The sequence below is a fragment of the Onychomys torridus genome, chromosome 8 (genome assembly GCF_903995425.1).
Source record: "Onychomys torridus chromosome 8, mOncTor1.1, whole genome shotgun sequence".
NCBI lineage: Eukaryota > Metazoa > Chordata > Mammalia > Rodentia > Cricetidae > Onychomys > Onychomys torridus.
This window is the reverse complement of record NC_050450.1, coordinates 74,339,063-74,352,207: the sequence shown is the minus strand read 5'-3', so window position 1 is coordinate 74,352,207 and position 13,145 is coordinate 74,339,063. Positions and strand designations below refer to the sequence as shown.

Here is a 13,145-nt window from a genome sequence, read left to right as displayed (position 1 = left end):
ATGATATAATTCGCATTCCATTTTCTCTGTGAGTATAAGTTGTTAGATATTACAACACATGTAACGTAAACCACAAGTCAGCTGTTCCCTGCTTCACTGTTGACAAGGGCCTCATTCATAACTTCTTTTATCCTTTCAGTGAATAAGTAATTATTCAATATAGAAGGCAGGATATTTGGAACTGGCTATTTAATGTGGCAGCACTCTGTAATGAAATCTGCTGTTACTGGCAACCTGAGAGGGGAATGTAACAATTCCAGCCTGACTGTAACTTTATCTACTTTGACTGAATGTTTATTTGGCACATCAGTGAACCTTTGATCCCTGTGAGTGACAGCTCCAGAAGGGTCACATTTACATCCATTCTATCATGTATTGTAATATTTAATGGCGGACAAGGTTGAGCGAGACTAGGAGTAATTTGAACTTGCTTTCCCACTGAGCAGAGGCTAAAAGACAGCTTGATCTCCAGTATTGTGGTGTAACATACTATGACTTAGCATTTGTTTATGAAGGCTAATCTTACTGATTACAGTTTCTAATGCAGTAAGTAGAGTGTTTGTTCTACAAAACTGAATCTTTCCAGTGTAAATTCTTCTAAATGAGTATGCTACTCACCTTTTTCCCTCAGTGATTGTTTCACAGCATTTCTCCTAAATGAAGCTTCATTCTGTCTCATTTGGTGGAGGAATTGAAGCTTTGAAGGGGCTGTTAGTTAAGAATCTGTGAGTTCTTATAGCATTAAACTTGCAAAAAAAAAAAGGGGGCATGGAGGGCAGAATTTGGAGGCAGGAATTCAAATCAGGTAAATTTTAGACTATTCCTGAGGTTCCTTTGCTGAATTAAAGAGATGTTTTCATGATTTCATTTCATGTATTTCATTTACGATACTGAATTACTAGTGAGTTTGTCCAGGGTGAGCTATTCTGGTCACAGTTTTTCTGGTAGGTTTTCATTTCACACATGTAATTGGATTTCAGACATACTTGTTCCATGCAAACTACCTGTTTTCACTCACTGTTGACTGTTGATATTTTTGCATTCATTCTCATGCCTTTGCTAGAGAAGAATTTTCTTGACTCATTTTGTAGTGGTGCTTAAGATTGAACTTGTTACGACTTCTATTCATTTGTTAACCACCTTTCAAATACTTTTTAAAAACACAGAATATTTGAGCCGTGTTGTGAGAAAAACTAGCAGTTCTGTAATGTCACAGTGACCCAAGAGAAATTGAAGTGATCTTCCAATGTGTCATATCGTTTAAAAACTGTAATTTTATATAAAAGTGTTAAGATGTGCTTTAAGCATTTGGAATTGACTATGTAAGAAAGAATGTTAAGATGGGAGCATTGTTTATAACTTTGAGAATATAGAGAACTAATTGTGTATAGTGTGTAGTTTCTTCAGTGATGCATTTAGAGACTGTACTATCTGAAAGCATCTTGGACCCTTAGGATCCCTTACTTAAGGGCTTTGACCTGAGAGGTGTCACAGTGTTTGTGTGGTAGCCCAGACAGTTCCTGTTTTCTTTCCTTGTTTCAGCTCGATGGCCTGTGTTCTAGATGCGGCTGTTCTACTAAGCAAGGGCACAGTGAAGACTCTGCAAATACTCTTAAGAAAGATCACGGGGGACAATCCAAGAGACCCAAAATTTATTTTGGGACACGCACACACAAGCAGATTGCTCAGATTACTAGAGAGCTCCGAAAGACAGCTTACGCAGGGGTCCCAATGACCGTTCTTTCCAGCAGGGATCATACTTGTGTTCATCCTGAAGTAGTGGGTAACTTCAACAGAAACGAAAAGTGCATGGAATTGCTGGATGGAAAACAGGTGAGTAAAGTTACTTTGACGTAGAGAAAAAAAATAACGCTGAAAAGATTGAAATTTCTTGATATGTGTTCTTTGTATTTTTCTAGTGATCATTAAATAATATGAAAATCAAATCAATTGTTAGCTTTGATATTTCTTAAAAAATATTTTACCATAAGAAGATCTTTATTCACATTTAAACTGATAGAATTTGGTTTTAAAACTTATAGATATTTAATTCCATGACATTAATTTCTGTTGTATGTAGTACAACATATGTAGTCTTTTTCTTTTAAATCTGTCTACCTAAAATAGTTGCACATGAGTGATGTCAGCTGAGGGGATAAAAATGTTTTAAGAATATTATCTAATTAGATCTAATCAGCATATTTTATATATTTAAAAACTTCAAAATAAGATAGTTTAAACTGAGCAAATTTTGAAATTTTTAACATTGAAATACATGATTATTATAATTTATAGTTCTAATTAGTACAATTTTTTAAAAAAATTATATGAGATTATTAAGTTAAGACTATGTTATACATGGTTTTAACATTTCCTAGGGAAATTGGAGTGGTTTGAATTTTTAGGATGGATAGAATGAGAGAAGACATGCTTTTGTAGATACCATTTTAATACTGAACAATCTTATTTTGGGAGTCTGTGTTTGGTGTAGCTAATTTGCTTGAAAATTGAAGTTGTAAGTATGAGATTGTACTCCGAAATAGTATCAGTGAATCAGTATATAAAGTGAGCAATGATAGAGTACTTTGAATTTTTTCTTTCTATTATTTTATCAGGAGTTGATTCTACACAAAAGACTATGACAGTCCCAAGAGTTTTGTTCCATTGATGGGTCACCTTCTACCATAGAATATGAATCCATTATCTTTTATTGGTTTTTCTTTCTCAGTTTCTTATTTTAACCAGATGAGACTTTACTCCGTGTTTTTTTTTTTAAATGCCTATTCAAGACATATTTTAATAGCTATTTAGCTTTATGTAGTGTAAGTAAGGGGTTTAGTGGACAAGCTTGAGTGACTTGTTCAGAGCAAAGCAGAGAATAAAGAATTATTCAATCAAAATCATTATTGAAATTCTATAATCATATTGTTGCCATTTAAGTTCTTTCTAACTAGCTGAAGAATTCTATGGAATCTCTTCACTGTATATGTCTTATTAAAGGTACTGAAGGAAAAGGTTTTTGTGGTAAACTGCAAATACTGTAATTAAGTAAACCTTTTTCCATGAGTAACTAACTGCTCTGCTAAACTCCAATGCTGGCTGGCTGCCATTGTCATTATATTGTTTTAAAACCTTTTTTCACTTGTTCTTGGCAAAATTATTATGCATTTATAGAAAAAATATAAGTTAAAATATATTGGTAAAAGCAATGAAAAAAATTAAGGCACATAGGATTCTAGTCTTATTTTGTATAATGTTCTAGAATCCTGCAGGACTGTTTTTGTGTTTGATCTTTATTTGCAGAAGTTTGGATCATGTGAAATAATTTAGTAGACTTGGATGTTCGGAACTTTCCATTGGCTTGAAATGAACAACTGTTTTGTTTTTGAATATTAGTGATATAAGTAAGCAAAGAGAGCTGCTTGTGGCTCTGTGCTGTGTCAGATTGCTTACCTCCTGGGTGCACAGGAATGCTCTCTTTCTTGTTCCCAAGCCTTCAGAGTAATTTGGTATTGTAATGAGGGCCAATTACAAAGTCACCATAGGTGTCTGTGTTTACTATGGCTGATTTACCAAAGAGAAATGATAAATAGATAACTGACATTGAGCGGAAAGAGTTTAAAGTGTGATAACACTCCAGCGACAGACTCCCTCCGGGTTCTGTTACATGGATCAAGGGATGAGCTTTGGGCTTCACTATCAGCCTGCACAGAGCTGTCGTTCTAAGAGCCCCTAAAGGGTAAACTTTCTGATTATTTGGCTTGATCTGAAGGTACATGTGTTTTTGTTCACAGTTTCTTTTAAAGTGCCCTCCATACCGGAAAGATAGTCTGTTAAAATTATTTTTTTGTCTAAATTAAGAAAAGAAAATTAAAGTTGAGCCTGGAATGCCAGTTCTTTCAAAAGTTGTAGATACAGAATATCTTGTTTTTTAAAAATTCAAATGAAGTAGCTGAGACGGCTCAGAGGTTAGAAGAACACGAGCTGCTTGCTCTTCCAGAGGACCAGAGTTCAATTCCCAGCACCACATGGCCACTCACAACTAGTCTGTAGCTCTAGTTCCAAAGGATCTAATCCCCCTGCGGATACCAGGTATGCACATACATACCTGCAGGCAGCACTCGCACATAAAATAAACATAAATAATTCTTTTTAAAAAAAATTTTTTTTTAAAGAAAAGTATCTGGATATTGTGGTGCACACTGGTAATCCCAGCCCTCTGGAGGCTTGTGCAAGATTGCAGATCTAAGGCTAGGTGGCTACATAAGAAGAGCCTGCCTGCTCTCCCCTCACCCAGAAAAGAAAAGAAAGAAAGTAACACACAGAGTAGCTGAGTACATGGATAGAAGAGTCTGAGCTAGCCCAGTTATGACAAGTCCTGTTACCCAGCTCCTTCTGTCCTCTAACCCTTCACGGAAACCACTGGAAAGTTATCTGTGTATTTTGCCAGAACACTTAAAAAACATTATTTGCTAGAGTATATACGCATATTTATTCTTTAAGCAAGGGCACTTCACACAAACTTAGTCATACTTTTACACATTTGGTGACTATCTTTGTCATTATAACATCACTAGAGAACCTAACAAATGGCACACTCACTTAAAAGGGTGTATCATTTGCTTTGTTTTGAAACAAGGTCTCATTATGTAGCCTTGGCTGGCCTGGAGCTCACTCTGTAGACCAGGCTGGCCTCAAACTCAGAGCTCTGTCTGCCTCTGCCTCATGAGTGCTGAGATTAAAGGCGTGTGCCACTGTACCTGGCCTTAAATAGGGCGTATCTTTCTTAAAATTACTTAATGTCTGATGTTGGTCATAGAATTGGGTTTAGCTACAGGTTTTTGGTTTTGTTTTGTTTATTTGTTATAAAACTGTGCCATGTATCTAATTTTTTAAATTTATTTTTTATTTTTATTTTATTTTTTTAGCTGAGGACCGAACCCAGGGCCTTGTGCTTGCTAGGCAAGTGCTCTACCACTGAGCTAAATCCCCCCCCCTCTAATTTTTATTATCAGTGTACATTGATGATAAAAATCAGAATTTTGAGGTTATGGCAAATTGCCCATTATTCAAGTTTTTAGCAGTTTTATGACTCAAGGCTTAAACTTTTGTTAAATGTTTTTTGTAATGTGACTATTAGTTTCACATATTTTATTTATTCATTTGTGGGAGTCTGTGGGAGACCAGCTCCGAACTGCTCTCACCTATCAAAAGGTTCTTGGGTGGAAGAGAGAGGAATGAGGAAATATCAGATAGAAAGATAGACCTAGACAACAAGGAGAAAGACAGACAGAGACACAGTATAGCTTCGGGAGGGCCTGGGTCAATTCCCAACAGCCCAGAGGTTTATTCAGAAAGCCTTTTATAATATGCTCAGGGGAGAGGCAGAAGACCTCCCCCTTGCAAGATCAAAGCACAATGTACAGCCAATAGACCCTTCCAAACACCTGGTAGCCATGCCCGTGGTCAAATCATTCCATTATGCAGCCCTACTGGGCAAAGCAAGCTCAGCTTCTCTGACCTTAAGTAATTTGGGCCCCCACATTCATTCACCTATTAATTAATACTTACTATTTTAGTTGGGAATATTGCTATGGAGCCCAGTAGACCTTAAACTTACTATCCCCCTGCCTCAGGCTCCCACGTGCTTGGATTACAGGCACTGCCACAATGCCGGGCTAATTTTGGATTTTTTTTTTAATGTATGTATATGTCATGAGCCTGCATGCACACTACATGTGTGGAGGCCAGAAGAGGGTGTCACATGCCCTGGAACTACAGTTAAGGTGGCTATGAGTTGCTGTGTGTGTGTGCTGTGAACCAAACCCAGGTCTTTTGCAATAGCAGTAAGTGCCCTTAACACTGAGACATCTCTCTTGCCTCTGTTTTTATACAGTTAAAATTGATATTTGATATATGACATTCATACTTGGAGTGAGTTATCAAAATTTTAATTTTTTATTAATACTTGCATTTTTTACTTCCAACAACGTAATAGCAAAGACATTAATAGATAACAGCAAAGAAACAGGTATTACTATGGACCCTCTGTTGAATGTACAAGGACTGGAGATGGTGACTCAGTGGTAGAGTGGTTACTCTGAGTGTGTGAGGGCCTAGACTCAGCGTCCAGTACCACACACACAAGGCTATTCATCCAAAGAAATATTATACCTTGATAGAAAGTGTAAAAGTACAAATCAAAACAAGATTTTGTTTTTCACCTTTAAAATATGCACAGATGGGGCTGCAGAGGTGGCTCATCTAATTGAAGTGCTTGCCTTACAAACACAAGGACAGTCTAAATGCCTGGTGTGAAGGAAACCAGTTCAGTTCTGGCATATTAACTCAATGTACACGCATGAGCAACAGTGAAATGAGATTTTCCTGATAGCAGTTTGTTTTTATCTTAATAGTAGGTCATTTTATAGAGATGTAACTTTCTATACATGTGTATAGAAGAAATAGATACGCGAAGATGTTAATAGTGTATGTTTTGAATAATATAATTTGGAATTTTGGGGGTGCTCTTGTGTTTTATGTATTTTTTGTAGTACCCCTCTTTATTTTCCCCCAAGATAGTCAGTCCTTCTTTGTTTCCTTCCCTTCTTCCCTTTTTTTCTCTCCTCTCCCTTTCTTGTTTCCTTACTTCTAATATTGTCACATGGCCTAAATTTGAAAAGAGACAAGAGAGCAGTAGAAATTTTCTCCCTAGGCCTGTCACCTAACTGTTCTAAAAGCAACGAGAGACTCCATTTCTTTGTCCGTCCTTCCAGAAATGCTTCATGGCTAACGGCACGGCTACATCAAACAGCTGAAGACTGTTTGCTCATTTATTTTGTATTGAGAGTTCTGTCTCATTCTGAGCCAACTACTACACTTTCTTTAAATGGTTTTGAATATCGCCTGTAATTCCAGCTACTTGGGAGGGTGAAGCAGGAAGATCACTTGAACCCCAGAGTTCAAAGTCAAGTGGGTGACATGGTGACATGCCTATGTCTTGGCAGAAAGATAAGGTTGTCATTATACATATACAAATATTTGTTTTCTCTATAAAACGCTATCTTCTGGTTCTAGCAATCTTTTTAAGGTTCTGAGATAATCTTACTTTATTAATTCTATTCCAAAGTTGGCTCATACTTCAGTTATGTCTGTCTTTTTTTTCAGGGAAAATCCTGCTATTTTTATCATGGTGTCCATAAAATCAGTAATCAGCAGACATTGCAGTCTCTTCAGGGGATGTCCAAAGCCTGGGACATAGAAGAGCTTGTCAGCTTCGGGAGGAAACTGAAGGCATGTCCCTACTACACAGCTCGGGAGCTCATAGATGATGCTGACATAATCTTTTGTCCCTACAACTACCTCTTGGACGCACAAATAAGGGAAAGTGTGAGTACATATGAAATTAGAGCTCTCCCCCCTTAGGAGATGGAAGTGATGAATATAAAAGCTTTCAGATGTTTTATGTCTGTTGTCCTCTGTATTGAATTGATGGAAACAGGGCACTAAAAACATGTCCTAAAGTGAATTAAGAGGTGACTTCTAAACCCAGTTATTTTAATTTCCAAAGTCATAACAGTTAAGGCTCTGACTGAAACGGAACTGTAGTGTGTCCCTCAGACTTGACTGAGTCACTCGGCTGGGATGGGCTGTCTGTGATGTTTTGTGGTATCCCCGATTCCATCTCTGAGATGCCAATAGAATCCTTACAGTTGTTGCTGTCAGAGATATCTCTAAACATTGCCAAATGTCTGAATTTCCCCTGTGGAGTAGAATTGTCCCCATTGAAGACCGTTATATAACCATTGTTCTCTTCATTCATGGGGTTAAGAATTATTTAAAAACTTTCCTCTGGGGTAAAAAATAAACTGTTTTGAAGAGGTTATGTTAAGAGAATATGTACTATGAAAGTTGTGCTTTGTGAATTTTTTTTTAAACATTTATTTATTATGCATACAGAAGAGGGCGCCAGATCTCATTACAGATGGTTGTGAGCCACCATGTGGTTGCTGGGAATTGAACTCAGGACCTCTGGAAGAGCAGTCAGTGCTCTTAACCTCCGAGCCATCTCTCCAGCCTAGTTTTGTGAATTTTTTAGTAGTGAACTTTTAATTTTATTTATTTTCCTGGTTCTTATAGAGATTATAATTGCTGTGGTAAGACAGAGGGTAAACAACTTGGCGTAGCCAGTTACTGCTTTCTTTAGTTGTGACTGTACAGTTCATATTAGCGTTCTGTTTCTTTCTAGGTTTGTGGTTGTTGAGACAGGGTTCTGTGTAGCCCAGATCAGCCTTGAACGTGTTACATAGCTGAGGATGACCTTGAGTTTCTGGTCCTCCTACTTCTGCCCAAGTGTCAGGATTGCAGGTGCAGGCCACCGTAGCCAGCTTTTGTGGTGCTGGGAGTCAAACCCAGGGCTTCATGCATGCTAGGCAAGTGCTCTGCCAACTGAGTCATAGTTCCAGCTCCAGCTTTGTAAGTTCAGAATTAATAGGCATTTACACTTTTATATATTTTATTTCATGTGTATGAGTGTTTGCCAGAATGTATGCCTATGTAGCATATGTGTGAGGTGACCACAGAAGCCAAAAGACGGTATTGGATTCCTCCATAAACTGAAGTTACAGTTGTGAGCCCTCATGTGGGTGTTGAGAATTGAACCCAGGTCCTCTGGAGGAGCAGCAAGTGCCCTTAACCACTGAGCCATCTCTCCAGCCTCAATGAGGCATTTTATTTACTACCATACCACTGCTTTCTGCTGCTGTACCTTTTATTGGTTGGCTGTTAATTGGGCATCAGATACAACAGTGTTAATGAGGGTAGCCTTCATAATGTTACTTTCCTTCTATCATCCCCCACTTGAAAATGTATTTCTCCCTTTGCTCTGGGTAGAGTTCATATTTAAGTTCCATCTTCAAGATGCTTAGTAGTCCGACATAGAAATGCCCTTTCAACCTTTACTAAAACTCCCGAGTGGAACCCTTGAGTACACCTCAGAACTGCTCAGGAATTCCTGTGTTTCTGTTTAGATTATACCTGCTGAAATGTTCTGCTTTGCCCCTGTCCTCCTTGGAATTACTGCCTTTTAACCTCAATCTATTTCTCCTCCATTTTTCTTTTTCAGTCCCAGACTTGTGCATGTTATTACTTTCTCAAAATAATTTATTGGAGGGCTGGAGAGATGGCTCAGAGGTTAAGAGCATTGGCTGTTCTTCTAGAGGTCCTGAGTTCAGTTCCCAGCACCCACATGGTGGCTCACAACCATCTATGATGAGATCTAGTGCCCTCTTCTGGCATGTAGACAGAACACTGTATTTGTAATAAATAAATAAATCTTAAAAAAAATTTATTGGAAGTTACTTTAATAAAATTCCCTTGTCTTATTACTCTGGATTTTCAATTGCAAGTTACACAAACCTAACTTGAAAAGAGCTTAAACAGAAATAGTGGGCTTTCTCTTCATTATGACGACTTCATTCTTAGGAAGTTCTTTTCTTTTTCTTTTTTCTTTTTTCTTTTTTTCCGAGACAGGGTTTCTCTGTGTAGCTTTGCGCCTTTCCTGGAACTCACTTGGTAGCCCAGGCTGGCCTTGAACTCACAGAGATCCACCTGCCCCTGCCTCCTGAGTGCTGGGATTAAAGGTGTGCGCCACCACCCAGCTGGAAGTCCTTTTCTTGAGGGACCAAGGACAGCCACAAGCAGTTAGCTCATCTGGAGGAAAGAACATGAGCTTGCATGCCTCCTTCCAGTTACTCTGTTTGGGCCAGCTTAGATGGCATATCCATTCCTAAATCTGACCCGGTTTCTAACCACAGAACTTTGGCATACTTTTAACTGATGAGCCTGGTTCTGAGCTTGATTGTACCCTTACTGTGAGGTACGTGATGTCACTTGATATGCAGATTAGTAGTCTCACCAGCATCACGCCGGAGAAGAGCAGTGTTCAAGATGAAGGGTCATAGGTCAGGTACAAATGAGACAGACATATACTGTGCTACTTAATGTTAGGTTTTTTGGGGGGAATCATTGAATCTGCATTCTTGTTTCCCTCTAAAGGTCTCTGCTCAGGGATAGGGATGCAGCTCATTTGTTAGAGTACTTGTATAGCAAGTGTGAAGCCCTGTGCTTTGCCACAGCACCACACACACACACACACACACACACACACACACACGAAAGTGTTTGGTACTCAGTGTGAAAACTGTACTGAACTCTTCTTTACTGTATAATTGTACACCCTCTGTGTAGCCAGTGGCACCTTCATCCATGCTCAGTTGATAGGCACATGCTCATTGAGAGGTTGCCAAGCGTTCTCAGAGTGAAAATGGTGAGCTCTAGGGTATGGAACTGGTATCTGGTAGATACTAGTGCTTCGGGAGTTGTTTTAAGGCTTGGGTATCAGCTCTTTAATGTAAATTGCACAAGCAATATTGGCCTATATCGTGAATTTTCAAATGAAATCTTTTGCCTGCTGCTGTTAAACTCATTTTGTCAAATGTTTTAATTGAAAATTATTTTATCTTACAGATGGATATAAAGCTGAAGGAGCAAGTTATCATTTTAGATGAAGCGCATAACATTGAAGAGTGTGCTCGGGAATCTGCAAGCTACAGTGTAACAGAAGTTCAGCTTAGGTTTGCACGGGACGAGCTAGATAGTTTGGTCAGCAGTAATGTAAGGAAGAAAAGCCACGAGCCCCTACGAGATGTGTGCTATAACCTCATTAAGTAAGAATTGTCTGTCAGTGTATTTGTATGGTCTTTCTATGTTACGGATAGGTTTTATGTCAGGCTATTTTCAAGTTAGTAAACTTAGGGACTAAGATGATGCGGTGGTTGAGTGTTTGCTCTTCTTGCCCAGCACCCACATCTGACAACTCACAACCTCCTATAATTCCAGCTCCAGGGGATCTAATACCTTCTTCTGGTTTCCTTGGGTACCTGCATACATGTGGCATACATTCACACAGATACAGACACATACACAAGAATAAGTTAGTAAACTCTGACTAACTAGGCTATTTGGGAAATGGGTTGTTCTTCACTAGTTTAACTTTTTTTTTTTTGGAGCTGAGGATTGAACCTAGGGCCTTACGCTTGCTCTACCACTGAGCTAAATCCCCAACCCTTAACTTTTTTTAAAGCTAGTCATACTTTCTGTCTTATTCAAAAGTCTAATGAAAGTAATTGACTTCTAAAAGTTAATAACTTCAAGAACTCATTTTCAATCCAGTAGAATAATTAAATAACAGAAATTAAGAATTTTAAATTCAGTCTGGAGAGATGGCTCAGCAGTTAAGAGCGCCGGCTGCTCTTCCAGAGGACCCGGGTTCGATTCCCAGCACCCACATGGTGGCTCACAACCGTCTGTGACTCCAGTTCTTTCACACTGACATACATTCGGGTAAAATACCAACACATATAAAAATAAGTAAAATCTTACAAAGAAAGAAAAGGAAGTTTTTAAAAAAATTTTAAATTCTGGGTCAGAGTCTTTTGTTTTAGATTTATTTTATTATTTTATGTGCATGAGTGTTTGGGTTGCATGAATTATGTAAGCACACCCACCACATGAGTGCCCACATAGATCAGAAGGGTTATTGGATCCCCTGGGATTAGAGTCACAGACGGTTGTGAACCACCATGTGGGTGCTGGGGATCGAACCCGGGCAAGAACAGTGTCCTAGGTAGGGTTTCTGTTGCTGCAGTGACAGTATGACCAAAAAGCAAGTTGGGGAGAAAAAGGTTGCTTTGGCTTATACTTCCACAATACAGTCAGCATTGGAGGAAGCTAGGCAGGAACTCCAACAGCAGAAACGTAGAGACAGAGGCTGATGCAGAGGTGTGGGGAGGGAGCTGCCTACTGGCTTGCCCCTCCTGGCTTTCTCAGCCTGCATTTTATGGAACCCAGGACCACCAGCCCAAGCATGGTACTACCACATTTCCTCTCGTTGGTGTATAGAAGCTCATCGTATAATGGGGAATCAACCTTCTGCGTGCAGTAAGAATTGCAAATACCCTTCCTTGATCTCTGTGCTACCCACTTGTGTCTACACACACACACACACACACACACACACACACACACACACACTATATTTTATGTACTGATTTCTCTACGGTATGTATAGTGGGGGCACATGTGGAGGTCAGAAGGATAACTTTGAAGAGTTGGTTCTGTCCTTCCGTATTGGCACGGGTTCCAGGCATAGAACTCAGTCATCATGTTTTCATCATCAGGTGACAAGCCACTTAGTCTTGCTTGCCCTGTTCATAGTATCTTTTTCCAGGTAGAATTTTGTCATTTTTTTATTTCACAACATAATTTGTAGTCCACAGTCGATTCTCTTTTTTTCATTTTACATTCTTTATCCAACCTGGTGGTGGTGTTCTTGTCAAGGACACCAGTGATCTGCCGCCAAATCCAGGGGCTATTTTTCTGTTATCTTAACCTCACAGAAAGACTGGATGTTATTGATGAACAGCCTCTTGAAAAGCATTTTAAAATCTTTACTATTAGTGTTCTTGTGTTTGATATATATGTATGCATGTAAGTGTGTGCATGCTGTAGTGTGTATGTGGAAATCAGAGGACAACTTTTGGGAGTTAGTTTTCTCATTCTAATGTGGGTTTTGCAGGTCCAACTCAAGTCATTAGGCTTTCATGGCAAATGCTTTATTTATTTATTCATTCATCTTTAATTAAAAATGTAGTGTGTGTGTGTGTGTGTGTGTGTGTGTTTGTGTTTGTGTGTGCACTCATGGCAGTATATGCAACTAGGTTCAAAGGACAACTTGCAGGAGTCAGTTCTCTCCACCATATGAGCTTCAGGGATTGAACTCAGGTCACCAGCTTTGGTAGCAAACACCCTTACCCATTGACCATCTTGCCATCCCTGAAAAACATTTTTGCCTTAGCTTCTACGAGGTCTCTGGTTTTCTTCTTACATTCTTCTTTAGTGTTGTTTGATGTCTAAATGTTGGAATACCTGAGGACATGGTCCTAGGGCCTGATTTCTTTTCTAGCTCTCTATTCGGCTCAATTAAGTAACCTAGAAATGTAGCCTAGAGTAGGGCTTCTTAAAGTTTTCCACTCATGACCCCTTTTTGTCTAATAAACCATAAAGAAATACTTTAAAACAATTCT

The 13,145-nt window shown here is 38.9% G+C and overlaps 1 protein-coding gene across 1 annotated transcript in view; it reads left to right on the top strand.

Annotated features, from left to right (window-relative positions):
* Brip1 (BRCA1 interacting protein C-terminal helicase 1) overlaps window positions 1-13,145 on the top strand; it is a 139,075-nt gene that overhangs the window by 37,606 nt on the left and 88,324 nt on the right. The window contains exons 6-8 of the mRNA XM_036197293.1: window positions 1,543-1,833; window positions 7,168-7,389; window positions 10,528-10,727. Coding sequence (XP_036053186.1) covers window positions 1,543-1,833; window positions 7,168-7,389; window positions 10,528-10,727 — 713 coding nt within the window. The remainder of the gene's footprint in view (window positions 1-1,542; window positions 1,834-7,167; window positions 7,390-10,527; window positions 10,728-13,145) is intronic.